Source organism: Ciona robusta, chromosome 10 (genome assembly GCF_009617815.1).
Source record: "Ciona robusta chromosome 10, ASM961781v2".
In the NCBI taxonomy this organism is placed as follows: Eukaryota; Metazoa; Chordata; class Ascidiacea; order Phlebobranchia; family Cionidae; genus Ciona; species Ciona robusta.
The window spans coordinates 5,298,648-5,318,267 of NC_143244.1; the positions used below are offsets into that span (position 1 = coordinate 5,298,648).

The 19,620-nt window shown below is 38.3% G+C and overlaps 3 protein-coding genes across 4 annotated transcripts; 2 read left to right on the forward strand and 1 right to left on the reverse strand.

Annotated features, from left to right (window-relative positions):
• Nucleotides 1-72: 72 nt before the first annotated feature.
• LOC149729885 (uncharacterized) lies at nt 73-3,457 on the forward strand. The gene is made up of 8 exons (XM_089886573.1): nt 73-226; nt 305-423; nt 748-845; nt 1,145-1,447; nt 1,833-1,990; nt 2,234-2,325; nt 2,584-2,721; nt 3,161-3,457. Exons 1-8 carry the CDS (start codon nt 175-177, stop codon nt 3,227-3,229), a joined length of 1,029 nt encoding a protein of 342 aa, XP_089742699.1. The 5' UTR covers nt 73-174; the 3' UTR covers nt 3,230-3,457.
• A 407-nt stretch (nt 3,458-3,864) lies between these two features.
• LOC149729886 (uncharacterized) lies at nt 3,865-7,760 on the forward strand. The gene is made up of 8 exons (XM_089886572.1): nt 3,865-4,008; nt 4,344-4,468; nt 5,261-5,352; nt 5,413-5,739; nt 6,271-6,428; nt 6,672-6,763; nt 7,054-7,191; nt 7,421-7,760. The coding sequence occupies exons 1-8, from the start codon at nt 3,963-3,965 to the stop codon at nt 7,487-7,489; spliced, it is 1,047 nt and encodes a 348-aa protein (XP_089742698.1). The 5' UTR covers nt 3,865-3,962; the 3' UTR covers nt 7,490-7,760.
• Nucleotides 7,761-8,092: 332 nt separating this feature from the next.
• On the reverse strand, nt 8,093-19,366 carry LOC149729887 (sodium/calcium exchanger 1-like). 2 transcript variants are annotated; one of them, XM_089886536.1, is made up of 10 exons: nt 18,024-19,366; nt 17,249-17,359; nt 16,379-16,732; nt 14,529-14,692; nt 12,526-12,626; nt 11,357-11,517; nt 10,827-10,926; nt 10,371-10,453; nt 9,761-9,947; nt 8,093-9,458 (listed from the first exon to the last, which is right to left on the reverse strand). In XM_089886536.1, exons 1-10 carry the CDS (start codon nt 19,209-19,211, stop codon nt 9,064-9,066), a joined length of 2,844 nt encoding a protein of 947 aa, XP_089742662.1. In that variant the 5' UTR covers nt 19,212-19,366; the 3' UTR covers nt 8,093-9,063. The 2 variants fall into 2 exon arrangements, with proteins under 2 accessions (XP_089742662.1, XP_089742661.1); XM_089886535.1 differs by lacking the exon at nt 12,526-12,626 and adding an exon at nt 13,425-13,528.
• Nucleotides 19,367-19,620: the final 254 nt, after the last annotated feature.

The window sequence follows — 19,620 nt, forward strand, 5'->3', positions numbered from 1 at the left end:
GTCCATTTCTTATTCCTTAGCTGTTTTCGTCATGTTTTCTACATATGCGACTTGTGGTAGGCACCGATCGTACAAAACACGAACTGCCTTGGGCCAAATGCTACGATTGCAGGAATATAAGGCGGCGTGATTAGAATAATTTATGTAGAACCAAATATTTACGAAGAAATCATCATGAATATGTTGCAAGCTCTAACTTTTTTCGGGATACTGGTTCTTGTACATGGCAAGTCTAAACTTCAGCAGTGTTAAACTCCATTACCGATCTGTAATATTTTAAATAATATTTTGAAATTTTTCTAAGGATGTCACCACTTTCGGAGCGAAAGACATAAAAGAGATTTGTCCCAACCTGGACCTGCAGGGCGTATTAACGAAACAATAACGTTGAGAAATTTCTTCACCGACTGCATGCGAAGAAGAGTAAGAAATTGTTTTAGTTTTATTTAATATTATGTAGTCTGCGACCTGTTTAGTATACCTGTATGTTTTTATTTGCAACTAATGTCTATAAACTATTGAAATATTGTGTAAAAGATCTTACAGCAAAATTTAGGGTTCATAGGTTTATTATTATATACATGCAGGTTTATTATTTTTTATAGGTTTATTATTATATATTATATTCTCTTGTGGAACTATTAGATTTTATAGCAAAATGTAATATAGAGTACAGTTGCTATAAGCGATGTGTGCAATAAGATAGACATAAATAATATACTTAGCTATTCTATTTTTGTCGTTCAGTTGCGCTTTGATGAGGGATATTTCGATTATCAAACGATTGTCGACTATGTGATTCTTGACAGTAACTGGTATAATAACAGCAATGGAACAACTTGCACGTAAGTACAAAGTTTGGCGTGTTGTGTATGGACTTTGGAGTAACGGGCTGACGAACGTCGCTTATTTAGAGTAAAGTTATGTGGGGTAAGATGGGACACCTTTCGCACCTACTACCCAAAAATCCTGGTCGTGTTTTAAAGAATTAACAAGGTCTGTGGAAGTCGTGAGGATACGGTTTTATAATTCTTTGAATTTTCTTTGTTTACTAACTAATTGAACAAGAAAATAGAATAAAAAGGTGTCTCATCTTCCACTTACCATATCGGGAGTTATAATACTTCAGCATTGTATCTTCAAGGTCGGAAAGATGGAGCGATGCGGCATGGTGTTGGAACGGTCGCTTAGCGGAACTGGTTCGTAGAGAATCTTCGTTATATGGTGCGGGCATAACTTGCATTGCTCAGTTTGTCACCTATGCGGCTCGTGGCGGTACAGTTGGGCGTGGAAAACGTCAATCAGGTTCACAGTCAAATCCTATATCGTCTGGAGAGATAGCAGACTACAACAGCTGCTTTACGAATCAACTACACATGCCCGATGATCGGAATCCTATTAATGTTCCCACCCTTACACGGTTTATACAGAATTATACTATGTGCAGGTAAATTGCTGCACAGAACTTTAACCTAATAACCATTTACAGGTAATTCTGTACAATGACAGCTGTATTTGCTGTATATACAAAGACATGCTGTCTGCGTATACTTATATCGTGCGTCATGCCAATGGATTCTGGCCACTTATACGCCAAACCATTCATACCTTTATAGTACTGTGGGGTAAGATGGGATACCGTTAGCATCTATATCCCATATTTCTTAATGGTATTTTAACAACTAACAGCACGATTTTAAAGTCGTGGTGTCAGCACAGATATTTAATTATGTAAATATTCTTTGTTTAGTACCAAATTGGACGGGAAAAGAGAATGAAACACGTCCCATCTTACCCCATGTCCCATCTTACTATACGTATATTTCCCCCAGCACAAGAACCGATATACAAGATTGTAAAACAAATGAGACAACAAGAGACCTTGCACAAAGAAACTTCGGTTACAGACTCGAGGGGCTCACAAGACCGGACTCGCCTCTAAGAAACGCTATTACCTACTGCAATAGGGATGTCTTCCCAATAGTAGCGGGTAAGTATTTCTTTTATCGTTTTGGAATTGGATTATAGTAGGGTGAGGGAAGAAAGGACACCTTTTCATTACATTTTCTCGTACCATTTGGCAGTAAACACAGTCCATTCAAAGAATAAACCGTATCCTCACGACCCACATAGACTGTTGTTAATTGTTTAAAACACGATCAGGATATTCGGATATTATGTGGTAAAGGTGTCCCATCTAACCCCGCAGTACTATATATTTGTTTTATTACAGCTGAACCGGTTCAAAGTACTAACGAATGCTATAGTGGTTTCGGTATGGATGGAGCTACGTGGTTTCGCAGACAGAAGTGCGCACCATATGAGGTAATAACATCAAAACTTTTACACGTATACTTAAAGCTTCGGTACATAATACACTGCTGCCATGTATTTGAATATACGCTAAAATCAAGCAATACGTTTCATCAACTGTTAAGGGATTATATTCTGACAAATGTTCTGGGTGTATGGGTAATGAGTCTACTTAGGCTTAAATTATACGTCCTCTCGTGCATTGTAACGCGTGGCGTGAGAATACCTCTGGATACAACACAAAAAAGCATGCTAAATCTTTTCTTTTAGAACGCATGTCAAACAAAAATTACCGTGAACGGACGAACGACAATGATTACGAAGAATTGCAAGCAAAGAGATGCGTGTATGAGCAACTTTAGTGGCAACAGACAGAACTGCTTCAGTGAAAGAGCAATAAACAACAGGGTGAGACATAAAGAATATTCTTTATTGTGTATATATAGTAGGGTGGGGGTATAATGGACACCTTTTCATTCTGTTTCCTCGTACCATGTGGTAGTAAACAAAAAGTATTTAAAGAAATGTAAAACCATATCCTCACGACTCCCATAGACCGTTGTTAAGTGTTTAAAAACGATCGGGGTATTTGGATATTATGTGCTGAAGATGTCCCATTTTACCCCAAAGTACTATACACAATGCATGCCAGTATTAGCTAAGAATTTGAGATAAATTGGTTAAATGGACATCGTTAAAGTACGTTTGAACTTGATTTTGCTGGCAAAAATCAAATTAATCTACATTTTGCGTATAGGACTGCTTTTATACTACACTCTTAGCCTGCTAGCTGTCCCTTTTCAGTGACGTGGAAATATTACGTCATCTTAATCGCCTTTTTTGACAGGCCAGAGTTTGCCATTTCTGCTGCACTGGAGACCTTTGCAACATTTCGAATAATATTCAAGATTATTAAGATGTTTCCGCTACCAACAGACAGCAGGAAATTTCGCACTATATACAATGCCTGTGTGTTTGCTTAATATCCTAAAAAGCTTCGAATCGAATTCGAGATTTGCTTTTTTTTGTTCTTTTAGGGTTGATTTCACAAAGTAAAATCACATATACAGTTGTTTTCTGAATTGTTTTCCTTTTTATTCAATGATGTGTTCGGTTCATCAATAAAACAACCCTGGCATATTAATGTTATGTTTTTCAATTTTGTTATTTATTTATTATGAATTTACATTAAAAGAAATATAAAACAGTATACCCACGACTCCCACAGACCGTTGTTAATTGTTGAAAACATGAACAGGATATTTTGATATTATGTGCTAAAGGTGTCCCATCCCCCCTCACCCTACTATATTAATCGTCGAAAATTGATATTTTTCTGTAGTGCGCATCCACTCGAAAGGTGCTTAAAATACAAACTTAACTATAATTTAGTTCGTCCTATACAATTAAGTGAAATACCTGCCGCGTGACGTTTTATAATTGGCGTGACGTAAACGCTTCCATGTCAAAATTCTAGAACATAATCATTTAAGTAGTTTCGGATCCAAAATAAAGTAAACAGTATGGAAATGTGGCCCACGTACGATGACTTGGTCAAAACATAAACCGCCTGAGGTCAGGTCAGTAAAAGGAATATAAGGAAGCCCAATTTGGTGTGGGCTAACACTCAGCAAAAGTAGGAGCAAAAGATGTTACGCGTTTTAGTTTTCGCTGGAATACTGGCTGTCGGACATGGTAAGAAAATGCTGTTAAAATAGTTGTATATATGTACTGTAAACTAGTACTAAAACATAATACCCCATATTTCCTAATTGTTTTTTTAGATCACTGACGCTCTTTTTATAGTAGTGAGGGTACGGTTAATAATTTTATTTTAATATTCTTTGTTTACTACCAAATTGAACGATAAAACAGAATATAAAAAGGACCGTCTTACCCCAACCCACTATATTTCCTTCTGGGCTGAGAACGCAACATTTTTTCCAAAGACTATTCTGATTTTCTCAATAAACCATTTTGGACTCTGCGTAGCTTTTCTTAACGTTTTCACATTTGTCGTTTGCACATAGGCTGCCACCACTCTCAAGGCGTGCCAGGAAGACACAAAAGAGCGCTCTCTCCACCTGGACCAGCAATAAGGATTGCAGACACAATAACGATGAGAGATTTCTTCACTAACTGCATGCAGCGAAGGGTAAGGAAGATTTTGCAATAATAGTGCTATGACGTAAGATGGTATGGCACCTTTAGCACAAAATATCCAAATATCTTGATCGTGTTTTAAACAATTAACAACGGTTTATGGAAGTCGTGAGAATAAGGTTTTATCATTCTTTGAATTATTTGTGTTTACTACCAAATAGGACGAGAAAATAGAACGCAAATATGACCCATCCGACCCCACTATACACATTATAACACGAACTGTAGTGTGTGGGAGTTTATAGGAATTAGCATATCTTCGGCGTAGTGGTTTCCACTGAGAGAATATCTTGTGTCGTATTGTAACAATTTACCTCAGATGTGGTCGTAATTAATGAGCTGTAATTTGAAGGTGCTGAGTGATGGTTGTTACAATTATCGTATAAACGGTGGTCTGTCCTATCCAATTATATCCTATAGTTGTACGTGTATGTAAGCAGGGTAAACCTCAGGCTTATATTGTACGTCACCTATACCTTTATGTAGCTTTAAAATCTTAATACAATTTACGGGTTTAATTGTGTAATGTACAGTAGTGGGGGGGGGGCAACACCTTTAAACTCTACTTTCACGTCGCATTTGGTGGTAAACAAAGAAAATTCAAAGAATTATCCAACCGTATCCCAACGACTCCAATAGACCGCTGTTAATTGTTTTAAACACGATTAGAATATTTGGACACTATACGTGCTAAATGTGTCCCATCTCCCCCTACCCTGTACTATATGTACCATAAGAAAATATAGGAAACAGTATAAAACCACATTTTTGTTTCCTCATTCAGGCAGGTAGTATATTTCCTTCTTTTCAAACCATCCTGGACTACGTGGTACTCGACACTAACTGGTACAGAAACAGCGATAACATAACTTGTTCGTAAGTAGAACAAAGTATGACAGAATTAGGGATTAAAACTAATTGTACGTTGTTGTACAGGTTGGCTTCGGACAGTGATACAGCAGAGTGTTGGATCGCTCGCTTAGGAAACTTAATAATCCCTCAATCACCGCTGTATGCAGCGAGTCAGGCTTGCATCTCTGATTTCGTAACCTTTACTGCTGCAGGGGGTAGAGATCTAGGGACCGGATTCGCTGGAGAAGGAAGCGCTGGTAGATTTAAACGGCAAGCCGTTTTGGATCCTGACGTTGGAGACACCGATGATTACATTAAATGCTTTGAAAACAAACTTCACTTGCCCGACGATAGAAATCCTATTTCGGTTCCAATTCTTGTTCGATTTATAAGGAATCATACTGTTTGCAAGTAAGTATCAGCACAAAATGTGACTAACCATTGATGAATAGTGTTCAGTATTCTATGCTAAAACCGTATAGGTCTCCAGTACTATGAAAATGCACCAGTCGAGATGCAATTTCATTTGCTCTATAAAAAAGCCCTTTTTGCAAGTTCAGCACTGCTACCAATTCATGAATTCGTTAATATTTTTTATATTCTGTTTCAAAATTAGGAGTGCCATAAAAATGTACCAGACGAAATGCAATTTCATTTTTTTTGAAACAAGTTCATTTTTTGCAAGTTTACTGCTATATCAACTCATTACAATGTTGATATAGTTAAGGGTGGGAGAGAATGGGAAACTTCTTTATTCTACTTTCTCGTCTCATTTGGTAGTAAACAAGGGACATTCAAAAAATGATAAAAACCGTATCTTCACGACTACCCTAAACCATTGTTAATTGTTTAAGACACAATCAGGATATTTAGATACCACGTGCTAAAGATGTCCCATCTTCCCCCACCCTACTGTATATTTTATCTCCTGTTTCAATACAGATTAGGAGCCAGAATAGAAGACTGTAAACTGAACCAAACTACAAGAGCGTTGGTGCCTCGAAACTTCGTCTACCGACTTGAAGGGCTTACAAGATTGGACTCGCCACTAAGATACCCGATCATATACTGCAACAATGATATTTTCCCCATAGTATTTGGCACGTATAATGAATAAGAACACTTTGTACGGAGTTACAGTAGAATGGGGAAGATGGGACACCTTTCGTTCTATTTTTTCGTCTTATTTGATAGTAAACAAAGAATTATAAAACCGTATCCTCACGACATCCATAGACCGTTGTTAAATGTTTAAAACACGATTAAAATATTTAGATATTATGTGCTAAGGTGTCCCATCTTCCACCACAAAACTCTATATGTTTTTTTTTTTCTTCGTTTAGATGTACCAGTTCGCAGGACCGACGCGTGTTACGCTGGTTTGGTAGTAAATGGAGTATCTATGTTCCGCACAGAGAGGTGCGCGCCTATGGAGGTAAGTTGACACTAACAAGTAAACAAGAATAGCTTGTATTATAAAGTGCACAATATTTATCAACTTAAAAGCCATTACTTGAATGCAACTTATTTATCTTGGCATGGCGTACAACCTCAGAAATGATATCAAAAGTGTTTTGTTTAAGAACCTATAATATCCGCTTTCGAAGTTATATACAGTACTGTCCTGAGGATACGGTTTTAGAATTCTTTGAATACTATTGGTTTACCACCAAATGGGTCGAAAAATAGAATGAAAAGGTGTTTTTTTTTCTTCCTTTTGTTCAGACGATGTGCCAGACGAAAATAGTGGCGAACGGGCCAATTAAGATCGTTGAGAAGAAATGCAAACATGGCCAAGCTTGCCTTAGTAATTGGAGTGGTAACAGACAGAACTGCTACGGTGAAAACGCATTGAAAAATGGGGTAAGAATCCCATTACAGTAACTTTCTTGGCAATAAACACAAATTTGACAAATAACTTGGCATAACCATAATTAACGATGAAAGAATAAGTTTTTTAGATTGGTTCCGTGAACACGTACAAAACATTCGTCAATGTGTACACGAATTTGAATTCGACTTTTTGATGATGAGATTCTATATTCACTGACGTAGCATACATGTCATGTTTAAACACTTTTTTCAATTTCAGGTCAGAGTTTGTCATTTCTGCTGTGCTGGGGACCTTTGCAATGAGTCAAGTGAAATCCCATCTAATTAAAATCATTTCTATACTATTCCCACGCTGCTTTGCCTTTTCCCAGGCTTGTCCTCTCTCCGTACGAAGCAGATTTAATGTCGTGCCATTTTGTTATATTTTATATTTTTAAGGAATTAACACGTCCAGAATTCAGTTAGTGTAAATTATTTCAGATTTTCTTTTCTCTTTTGACACCAGCTTCAATATTTAATGATATCTGCTTCAGATTGATCAATAATATAGAAACCAAGTCGCCTCCATTTTGAAAATAAACTATTTCATATGCAATAAATTCGTTGTATACGTCTGGCAATTTTACTGTTGACAGTAAACAGGACTATTTCCGGACAATGCAGTCGTATTCCTTTAAATTTCCGGAAACTTGCGTCTAGTTCTTACAATTATAGTAAGATGGGGGGAGATTGGCCACCTTTAGCACATCATATCCAAATATTCTGACCGTGTTTTAAACAATTAATAACGGTCTACGGAAGTCGGGACGACACGGTTTAATAATTCATCGAATTTTCTTTGTTTACTACCAAATGAAACGAGAAAACTGAAAAATTGTCCCATATTCCCCAACCCTACTATATAGCTTACACTAAAAAACAACCGAAAAACTTGCTGAAGGACTCCGTCGTCCACGTGATGTAATAAACCTATAAGCTATGACGTCAGAAGCACATAACACACAGCACGAATGAACAATCCAAGGGTAAAGTCGTCAAAAAGCGTAAAAACGATTCGCCGTCGGTAGTAGACGGCGTTTACAAGCAGAATAAATAGCGGGTAACAGTAGAACATAAACGAAAATAGACGTGCCTAGAATTTAGGCAAGTGAAAAAGTGGAAGCCATGCGTGGAACTGCAAACACTTCACGAATCTCTGTGGCGGACCAACCGTTGTGAGTTTCGAGGTGAAAGTGTTATCGTATTTTGTGTTAGTACTGTGTGGGAATTTAGTCGATTAGCTCGGTGGTTGTAACTTGGAATTCGGAAGAAAGGGTTAAAAGAACAGTTGTGCAAATTTAAAGTGACAAAGCCGCGTGTTGGAAGATAGCAATTTGCGCAGATGTGAAAACCTTATAAAATTTGTTGTGAATTGTACACTGTGGGTGCAATTTGCGGAGCGTAAAAATTCTAAAAGGCGAAAAGACAGAACAGTGTTGTTTCAACCCAACAGCAAAGGAGAAGTTCCTCTCGGCCAGCTCGCAATGCAATGTCTTCGTCTTAGTTCGTGCTCCTGGCAAGGATCAAGAAGGAAACGAGTTTTTAAAAGCAAATCATAATAACTTTGTGGTTGGACGAGCCGTGGGACAATCCACCGAAAGCGTGCACTGTCCGAACAGCAATTTACGCGATATAATTAATCTAAACGAAAGATACGAAGAGTGTGGTTGAGTAAAAAGGTGTATGCGCAACGGGAACTTTGAAGAGAGTGGGTTCGAGTTTACCAGCGCCTTCTGAAGTCGGGGGAAATCAACGGATCTAAAAAAACGCACCCCCCTAGATTCGCACGGCGGCTGACGTCCGTATACTTCCGGTCACGTGACCGGGAGCGGTTCCCATGAGGTCTGCGCTTGAGGGCGCTGTTTAGAAGGTCCTGATGACGCAGTAACTGTCGAGAGCGGCCAAGATAATATAGACCAGCCAGAGCGTCAGGAAAAAAAGACTGCAGATGATTTTCGGGACACGAGGTCCTCCGAGCTCAGCCCCGATCGATTTTGACCTTCTGCGTATCATTAAGATCGCAATCGCGATGATCGCGAAGCTCGAAAAGACGGTGACTGAAAACGCGAGGTTCCCGGGATTGACTCTGAACTTTTGCTCTTCGGGAGTTCTCCCAGTAACCGCCCAGTAAATGGCGGCAATGGTCCAAGCAATACCGATACCAAGGAAGACATTCACTGCGTTTGAACCAGTGACATTACCGATAGATGCATCAGCATACTGGTCCCCAACTGCTGCAACTTTGCTTGCAAAGGTGTCTGAAAAAAAACAGTGTACATTATTTACACTCTTTATTGTGTCGATACACCCCATAAAATGAGTTTCTATTGTTAAATTTATGAACTATTCGTTGTCGTCGTGTTTTGGAAAGTAAATGCCAAAAAGGAATATGAAACAAACTCTTACACAGTGTTACACGTTACCAATAGTTATTAACAAAATATCCGTTGTGTATTGTTTTACTCTCGAGTCCCACGCTAACAAAAATAGGATATAGGTGATTTAAGTTCACAAATGAATTTGAAGCAGTCAGACGTCGAAGACGAGGAAGAAGTCTTACCCGGGACGCTGGTGCCCATAGCAACAAGAGTAACTGCCGTGACTGCGTCATTGAGGTTTACCACACAGCCAAAGGCAGACGCTACGTCGCCGATCACCGCTGTCAGCACGCCTATCATGATGATTGACACGGTAAAACAAGCCCACCCGCTAAAGTACTCGGTGGGTGGAACGAAGGCGAAGAGCAACTGGGATTAAAAGTGATTAAGTTGGGATTAATGAATGGATTAAGGGGTAGGCTGTAGAGGCATTCAGTTGCTGTTATGTAAAGGTTGAATTTATCTAACTTGTGGGGTGATCCACGGTCAACTAGAGATATAGTAGGGTGGGGAAGATGGGACACCTTTAGCACATAATATTTAAACATCCTGATCGTGTTTTAAACAATTAACAACAGTCTATGCTGGGAGTCGTGATGATACGTTTTATAACTTTTTGATTTTTTTGTATACTACCAAATGCGTCTAGAAAATAGAATGAAAGGTGTTCCATCTTTCCGACCCCGCTATAACCTTTTAATTCAAATTTTACGTCTTTGAATTTTAAGGCCATATCTCTGGCAGGCTGTGCATGATTTTGTTTATCTAATTTAAATAGTGGCTGAGACTTACTTTCCAAAATACGGTTAGAAAATGCATGACGTAATCAAAGCAGGATGGCTCAGATTCTTCCTCATCCGAATCGTCATCGTCTCCTAAAAGGGTGATTTACATTGTGTTAAGTTACTGCTAGCCATAATGTACATATTGGTTCAAAATGGCACAAAATGTTTTTTTTGTACATTAAATCGCCCCTTTCCACAAAAGGACTGCATTAAACTGTTGCCACTATTAAACACATTGGGTTGGAATGTATGTGTTCCAATTTAACGTACAGATAAGTTAATGGCCCATAAATGGCAATTTGTATAGTAAATGGCCCCCTTTGTAGAAAGGTATTAAATCAAATTGTTGCTACCACTGTACAGGTTGGATTGAAAAAACTGTTCTAGTATACAGTTTCTATAGAACGCAGGTACGTGTAGCTTAACCAAATTTTCGGCTGGAATAACAAGATTTTGCACTCACCTCCGTTCACAGAAAGTGCTTCAATAAACTGTTCCCTCCACGACGAGGTACCAACAATTACAGCCAAGTTCGCCTTTTTGATGAGTTTGTCCACTGTATTCTGTTAAAAAAATTGTAAGGTCAAACCAAGAATAAATGTAAATTGACACCGAGCATTTTCTGTTAAAGTATGCAATATTAAAATATATACCAAAACTGTCAACCAGCACTGTTTTAAATTTAAATGCACATTTTAAAAAGAGTCAATTGTAGTAGGAAGGTATAGCCTAATTGCATGCGTTCCTAAATCAAGAGTTTATATCGATTAAAGATGACGTATGTTATAATAGAGTAAGTGGGAGAAGATGGAATGCCTTTCTATTCTACTTTCTTGTCGCATTCGGTAGAAAACAAAGAATTACAAAAGTGTATTCTCACGACTCTCATAGACCATTATGAACAGTTTAAAACACGATCAGTATATTTGGATATTACGTGCTAAAGATGTCCCGTCTTCCCCCACCCTACTATAAAACCCTCTCATTTTAAACCTTGAACTCGTAGCTCTCTTCAATTATAATTTCGACCGTTGTCTCCGCTCCAAGACGAGGTTTTCCAAGTTCGGCAATCCTCCTTGCTTCTTCCTCTTCTTCCGTTGCCTTTTTGTCAATTTCCTTCCCGTTGATCCCAGAATCGCTCCCTGCATCCGTTCCTGAGTCAAGGATGCAAGATCAAAATTGCATCAAAAGAGTGAGAAATTTATACGTTACTATCGTATTAAAATATCATCATGCGAAAGGTTCCCAAACCAACTTTGTACATCTTTAACTGCTGTCAAGCGATATCGATACATAAGTATTGCACGAAAACGAACAGGCTGCATTCAGCAAAACAGTTACCAGAGACAGAACGGTGAGTTTATGAGAATGTCACAAAACAACATGCATTTTTAAAGGCTTTATAAGATTTTTTACGTTTTTCAAGCTGCCTGACTTGGTATTTTGTTCCAAAAAGAGGTTATCACAGATTTCTGGCTGAGTGCACTTAGTATATAAAAAGGTATAGTAGGGTGGGGAAAGATGAGACACATTTTTATTCCATTTTCTCCACCCATTTGGTAGCAAACAAAATACATTTACAGAGTTATAAAACCGTATCCTCACGACTTCCATAGACCGTTGCTAATTGTTTAAAATACGAACAGAATATTATTAGGAGCTATAAATCTGTCCCGTCTTCCCCCACCCTACTATAGCTGCGACGTTCAATCCTTTTTAGCAGAACATACCGCGATTACACGTTCTGACAATCAATACTGTGGCGTCATACACTATTTTGTGACCTAATTTTGTGAGACGGATTCGTGCCGAGAAATCCGGCCCTTTAAAATCCATTACCAGACCTACTACAAGGTAAAGTACAGCTGCCATGTACTTTAATTATAGCTATGTTTACAACAGAAAACGAATACGAAAGTATTGGCGTGACCTAAGATTAAAAACAACATCGATATAACAGTTAACGATAGCATAAAAAAAACACGATCAGGATATTTAGATATTATGTGCTAAAGGTGTCCCATCTTACCCCACCCTAGTAATAAAAACTTCGCGTACCTATATTAAAAACCTAAAGTCAGGCTACCTATATTTAAAACAGTTTGAGTGAGCTACCTATTTAAAAAAATACTAATGGTTTTTCTCTCTAATAAACCACTTACCAATGGACTTGTTTGGTGAATATGGGTCAGCCAGTTCCACCCAAAACTTTACACGTTTGCTGTACGAGTTGTTATCTTGTATTATGATGTCGATGCACTTTCTGTGGCGAGTGGTAACAATTACCTTGGCTGTTAACATGTGTTGTGTTTTTGGAAATTGTGATTTTTTGAGTTGTGTATTAAGTGAATTTTTGAGTTGTGTGTTTTTTGCAAGTCAGATTTTTGTGGTTCGTTTTGTTTTTTTTAAGTTGTGTTTTAAGTGTGCTGTGTTTTTATGTGTTGTGGTTTTGTCAGTTTTTTTCGTAAGGTTATTTGTGAGTTTTGTTTTTTTGTAAGTTGTGTTTTTGTGTTGTAAGTAATACCAGGTAAGAAAACAGATTTTTTTTCCGAGAAAAAGACTGAAATTTCAAGCAAAACTGTGTGGTTTAAAAGAGTATCTGTTGCGAATTCGTTAAGAAGCTCAAAACTGGACTGTCTGGTTTATGTCACCTTAATTATGACATATGAAATGCTACAGCTGGTATATTACTAGCACCAAATAGACGCATCGTAATTCGTGGCTTTTATCGCGGTCGGGTAATTGAGTGAATTCTTGTAGTAACTCATACAGCTTTAGAATTAGAAGTTTTTGTCTGTTGTTTCACTAGCATCTGTCGCTATGATGCTATGTTCGTACCTACAACCATTCTAATTCTTTTTTCTTTTATCCAACCAGCGGCTCTTTCAGTTGTTCTTTTAAACTAAAGCTTGAAAGTGGCCCAGTGTTGCAAAATTGTAAGTGTAGCCTACCATACGTTCCAAGACACCATGCAGTGATGACCATGCAAAACATCTTTAGTATGCTTTAGTGTGAGACAGCAAACATTCAACTCTGAACGGGAACACTGAACGTCTCAAACCTGAGTCTTTGTCCGAATACAGCTTGGGTTGGGACAACTCGACGAAAAAACTTTTATTCTTTTCATATTCCTCGTCGTCTATTATCGTTACGTTGATGCACTTTCTGTTTTTCCGGAATCGCAATAAATTAAAAGAAAAAATAAATTTAAACAGCCGCACTAGCTTAAAAGAGAAGCCTTTCCGAATTTTTATGAAAAAAGCACAAGAAAACTTTCACGTGTAAAAGATAGAGTCAAAAAGTTTAAAAAGGAAACGCTCGTGTTTTAAGAAAAGATAGATCAATGTTTTTAAAAAAGAATAACAGAATGTTGAAAGAAAATGTTTTAATGTATATTTTGTAAATTTAGACAGCAATGTAGCAGTTTTGTCCCAATATATGCCAAATCCTTACACTGACAATTTTGGTTTATTAAAAAAAGTTTGTATATAGTAAGATGGGGGAAGATGGGACACCTATATCACATAGTATCCAAATATTCCTTGTTTTAAATATTCAACAAAGGTCTATGGGAGTCGTGAGCATACAGTTTTATAATTCATTGACTGTTCTTTGTTTACTATCAAATGCGACGAGAAAATAGAATCAAAAGGTGTCCAATCTTCCCTTGCACTACCATATATAAAAATGTTAAAAATTGAATGAAACTTTACTATAATTTTTTCTTTAAAACTTGGGCTATTTTTCCTCAAAGTGTCATGGGTTTTATAATCAAGTATAAACCGGCTGCAGGGTTTTCGATTCTGGAGCATACTTGCTCTCAATCACATGCTAGCATTGATTGAAATACAGTCGATATCGACCGGCAAGGAACTACCCTTGTATTGTAGGAAGTAGAACTCTTTAGAGCGGTTAGTTTTACAACCGTTTTGGGTCTGGATTAACTTAATTAAAGAAAATAACGTTTCGGAATAAACTCAAAAATGGGTAAATTTGTAAGGAATTTTGGGTTGTGGCTATTGGGACAAAACTGTATGTTATGTGTTTTATGTGGGTGGTATACAAATGATAGAATTGTCGATTTTAATGTAAGTGGTTAATTACAAGCATATCGATTAAAGCGCATACACAACTGTGTCAGCACCGAATCGATAAATAAGCTTACGTGGTCTCGTCGTTGTCGAAATCAAGCTCTCCGATTGCGTCAATATAGTCTTCTCCGCCTCCTTTTGCTGTTCCGCTCACCGTTTTGTAAGGTACAGTTATTCGACCGCGTGCTCCTGAGTTACGCTGTACTTCCACTTTCAAAACTCCAACGCCTTCGCTCACCTTTAAAGTTAAGACAGCTTGATGTAAATTTGCACACAGAAACGATTTTCGATAATTCGGTCACAAGTTTAGGTTTTTGATTTAATGGGTTGATGGAAGGTGTAGGTGTGTTTTTGCGGCGCGTTTAAGTCATGCATGTCTTAATCAGAACTCCGCTGTCCATCAGTACACCATTATGGATGTTCTTGTGCAAAACACTTAGCTGCAATACTTTAACCCAGTGTCCGTTATAGATTGTCTTAATTGTTAATTAACAGCTTTAAAAAAGTCTAAAAAAGCAATCACCCACAAAGTAGTATAGTAAGGTGGGGAAAGATGGGACATCTTTGGCAGATAATATCCAAATGTCCTGATTGTTTTTTAACAGTTATAAAAAATGGTCTATATGGGAGTCATAGAATATAGCTTTATAATTCTTTGAACGTTCCTAGTTTACTAACAAGAAAATAGTGTTATTAGGTGTCCCATCTTCTCCCAACCTACTGTATATATATATATATAACTCTACAACGAGTACAGGACGAATGAAACACACCCGTGTTTTAACAACTGTTGTTGCCCCGCCACGCGAAGACAAAAAAGTTACATTTACCAATCCATTTATTTACTCACGTTTGACAAGTATATAGCAAGGAAACGGGACATAATTTCCCTGGCGCTTATAGCGTTACTGTGCCAATTCGCGTATTAAATTCGTAGCCAACTGCGTGAACGCCAAACACTTGATAACATATAGGCGACAGACATGATGTACACTATGACGTGCTGAATTGAAGCAAGCGTCAGCTGCAAATCTCAAATTACCTCATCTGTCGTCAATAGAGGGTGAATGAAGTTATTTTCGGGCGTCGAAACAGTTTAACTGATACAAGCGAAACTCAGCAAGTTTTACGACGTGTTGTAATGTTAGCAATTGGTACAAGAGTACATGATGACACGAACGATTTATATGCGGGTTACCAATGCACTGTTTAAGTTCAACGAAACCCAAATAATGCTTATTAAAAAGCCACGTTTGCGAAATGCATTTTTGCCTACATATTTCTTTGCATGGACCTTTCAGTGTGCGGCCTATTTTTGCTCACATTATACCGATTTTCTTAATTAATTTCAGTGTTTCAATCTCCCGCTTCCATGCCCGCTTTAAAAGACGCCTATCAGATTACTTTAACATATAAAGCGGAAGTCCCACCAAGATTGCTCTTTAATAAATTAAGGAATAATTAGCGACAAACAGCGCTGGGTCTCCTATATTCGTAAAGATAGTTCCAGCTGCCGTCCCGAGAGGGACCGGTATTCTGGGCAAGCACTCAGCAGGGCAAATGCAACAGTTTAGTTTGCGCTGATCATTGATGTCAAACCAGTGCCTGTCAATTAGAAGTGCTTGTCCTGGTTTACCAGCCGTAGATTGTGACTGATACTTTGAAATGTTTAATAAAATCTTACGAACATGAGGTTTTTCATAAAGTTACATGTAGTAACTTTTAAGCGGGTGCGAGGTGTATCAAATAAAACACTCCTGTTATAACGTCTGCCGTTGCTGCGCCACGTGAGGATATATAAGTTACATTCATTCATTCTATTTAAATCCCAACTAAAAATAAATACTTAAGAAAAAAATTCCTCGACTCTTAATTCTTGCCTATAAATCCTAAATAAATGCACTTAAACATATAATGTACTCACCGTAATGGTGGGTTCAGGGAATGAGAAAACACCTGCGTGGTCGTCATCCAATATAACAACCGTTGCAACTGCTGGCGGCTCCAGCCTTGCGACTTGGGTGGAATTTGCTTTGGTATCGAACATACCGTCTGCGTCACCGGATCTTACGTTGCAGAGTTTCACTCGGAAATACTCGTCTTCTTCAAAAATGTCGTCATCCATAATCGTGATGGCTATCGTCTTTGTTGTCTCGCCCGGTTTGAACACTATGGTGTCCTCAGCATGCTCGAAGTCAGAGCCTGCGTTAGCAGTCCCGTCTTCGGTTTGGTAATCCACGTACAAAGTCGTGTTCAAGTCCCCACCAGTCCGCACGACCTGTTATTGTATATTGTTATAGTTAAAGCTTGCATAGGCAAATATATACAAGGCATATGATATAAGAACTTATATGTGTAACTTAAATGGGGTTTTACCTTATGTACACATACAGTCACATTTTTGCTCATATTAATTCTTTTTTGGGACATTATAGATTTATATAGTAGTAATGCTGTTAGGAATAAAAGTGTAATAGGGTAAAATGGGCCAATCCTGGCCTAAATAGAATAGAATAGAAATGTAATGTTTCATTTACAGCATACAAGTAGCAGGATATGGAAATTCCATAGACTTTGTAGTTCAATGTGGGTAATCATACGATTCCTGTTTTCAATTTTAAACTTAATGTTGGCTTACCCGCAAACAAGCAGTGCGTGCATGGTGTTGCAATGTGTTATACAAAAAAATCAATAACCAATATACGCCCAAGACCAATCTAATTTTCTAGACGACACCCAATTTTCACTTTCTCGGTATGAATGTGGCATTAATTATACAAAACATAAGATTAACCTGTAGCTCGGCCACACCACAGTTTTCCATTACTTTATACTCCGCTGGCTCAAAGTAAATTTTGGCAACTGCATCGTCAGGGTCTTCAAGAACCATGGATAAGTTATCCGCCTGTAAATATAGACCACACTGAAATTGGCGAAACATAGACACCTTTTCATTCCTATTTGGTGGTAAACAAAGAACATTCAAAGAATTATAAACCGCATCCACATGAATCCTAAAGACAAGACCGCTGTTATAGTTGTTTAAAACGCGATCAGCAATTTTGCATATTTTGTGCTCAAAGGCGCCCATATTCCCCCAGCCCATATGTTTTATAAGAGTTAAATAATAAAAATGTGAATAGAAAATGAATTCTAAAACCGTGGCATTTCTTTTTATTAACAGTTTATGTTTTCAGTTGGGAGTGTACAGAAGATTTTTATTAACCCAATTTTAAACATTTAAAGAGTAATTTTGATATTTGTGTTTTCACTATACCTCCTGTCTGTGAATTTAATTTGTATTAAGCTGGCAGCAGGCTTTATTTTAACGTCTTAATTACATCATAGGGACATATGTTTTGGTTGGTTTTTAATTAGTTTTCCGATGAACGAGATAACTGATTCATCTGGATAATAACAAAGACATTATATGCATGTTTAATCAACAATGAATTTCGATTGGGGCGTGCGTTCACAACAGTGCGTGTTCAGTGTGATTTTACACCGAGCCCAAGTACAAGAATTATCAACAACATAGTGTATGCATGACAGCGTGCAAAAAAACTTACTGTTTTAGCTTGGTCGTTTTTTCCTTTGTTAAGAATATTCCCTGCGCCGGTCATTTTACGAGTCGCTTGAATTCTGTAAAACGCTCTGCTCTTCGGTTGGTTACTCAAGGCCTCAGAGCTCGCCATCTTCGCTAGTTCTGCCATGTCAGCATCGGGATGCGTCTTGCGAAGCTCCCGCATAATTCGGATCATTGCTTTTCTGTTGCTCTCTGGGTCAACGATTAGAGGATCCATTACATTTCCAACTTGATCGTCATCCGTGTTTGCTTTGCCATCCTCCAACGAGTCCATGTTCAAAACCGTGGTCCCATCTTGCCTGTTGTCTTCGTCCAAAGCGCTACCTTCAGTTTCTACGATCATGTTCTTGTTTTTACGCATTCGATAGCGCTTGTACATGTACTTGTAAACCAGAAGGCGGCGGTCAGCGATCCAAGCCAATACTACCAGCATTGGGAAGAACAGGAAGGTAAGCACACCTTCCCATATCTCAACCACGCCGTAAGATGACACGGCTAGAATTACATACAGCCATACATAAGCAAGGATGCTCCAAGTAGCAGTAATGAAAAACACTCGAGGATGCTTCACCTTTCGAATTTCCCCATCGGGTATAACATACATGCAGATGGCTATAATGATAAAGAGATTAAACGATGCACTACCAACGATTGTTGAAGGCCCGAGGTCTCCGGCTTCAAATCTCTTCCCGATGATTTCAATGACAGACAGCATGATTTCAGGCGCGGAAGAACCGAGTGCCATGAGAGTTAAATTCGATACAGTCTCGTTCCAAATTCGAACCGTCGTCTTCGCTTCTTCCCCGTTCGGTTTTCGATACACCACAACTTTTTCCTTGGAGGTTATAACCTCAATCGAGGCCATGAAACGATCAGCGATTATGGAAACGCCAAGAAACAAATAGATTAAAGCAACAAGGTAAACAATCGCACGCCCCACGGTGTCTGCAGTTGTTATATGTGTGATTTCAGCAGGTGGCCAGAGTGGTAAGATAACTCCAGGTTGGCATACGCGAGGCTTCGCTGTTTTGTTTGGGTGACACCTGTCTAAGCCATCGTCCAACTTTGGCAGTTGCGCATTTGCACTTAAAGGTTGATCAAGAAAAACAACCATTATGCATGCGAGAAGGCACATACTTGGAAGACGCCATCTTCTGTTGCAACTCTCCATTGTTTCAATTCTAGTTCTCCTGAAAACTCTTCGTCCGTCCAAGCAGTTGTCTAATCAAATTTGTTTATTGTGAATTCATTTTGAAAAGGGCAAACGAGCACAGAGAAGTTCAGGTTTGCTTGCTCCCTACCCTGCATGAAACACATAATTACTTTCAGTGCAAATGCCGAATGTAATTATCAAAAGGTAAATTGTATTGAAAGAAAATCAATAAATCAAACCAAATGCCAATAGGCTACATTTACTGTACAAAATCTTGCCTCTAAAAGAACAAGCCAAATGCCTGTACCGCAAATCAACAACGTAGATTTTGTGACCAACGCGTTCGACTACCGGAGCGCTTTTTCATAAATAATTTAAAACAGATGAGATTTCTCCTCGATCGACCTCTACTAACCGGCTGAGAAAC

Excerpts from the sequence above, each read along its gene's own strand:
- LOC149729885 (XM_089886573.1), top strand. The coding sequence starts at position 175 with ATGAATATGTTGCAAGCTCTAACTTTTTTCGGGATACTGGTTCTTGTA. Across the intron at positions 1,991-2,233 it reads TGTCTTCCCAATAGTAGCGG|CTGAACCGGTTCAAAGTACT; the intron begins GTAAGTATTTCT and ends GTTTTATTACAG. Across the intron at positions 2,326-2,583 it reads AGAAGTGCGCACCATATGAG|AACGCATGTCAAACAAAAAT; the intron begins GTAATAACATCA and ends CTTTTCTTTTAG.
- LOC149729886 (XM_089886572.1), top strand. The coding sequence starts at position 3,963 with ATGTTACGCGTTTTAGTTTTCGCTGGAATACTGGCTGTCGGACATG. Across the intron at positions 5,353-5,412 it reads AGCGATAACATAACTTGTTC|GTTGGCTTCGGACAGTGATA; the intron begins GTAAGTAGAACA and ends GTTGTTGTACAG. Across the intron at positions 6,429-6,671 it reads TATTTTCCCCATAGTATTTG|ATGTACCAGTTCGCAGGACC; the intron begins GCACGTATAATG and ends TTCTTCGTTTAG.
- LOC149729887 (XM_089886535.1), bottom strand. The coding sequence starts at position 19,211 with ATGGAGAGTTGCAACAGAAGATGGCGTCTTCCAAGTATGTGCCTTCTC. Across the intron at positions 14,693-16,378 it reads TCCCTGAACCCACCATTACG|GTGAGCGAAGGCGTTGGAGT; the intron begins GTGAGTACATTA and ends TTAACTTTAAAG. Across the intron at positions 9,948-10,370 it reads TTCTAACCGTATTTTGGAAA|TTGCTCTTCGCCTTCGTTCC; the intron begins GTAAGTCTCAGC and ends TTTTAATCCCAG.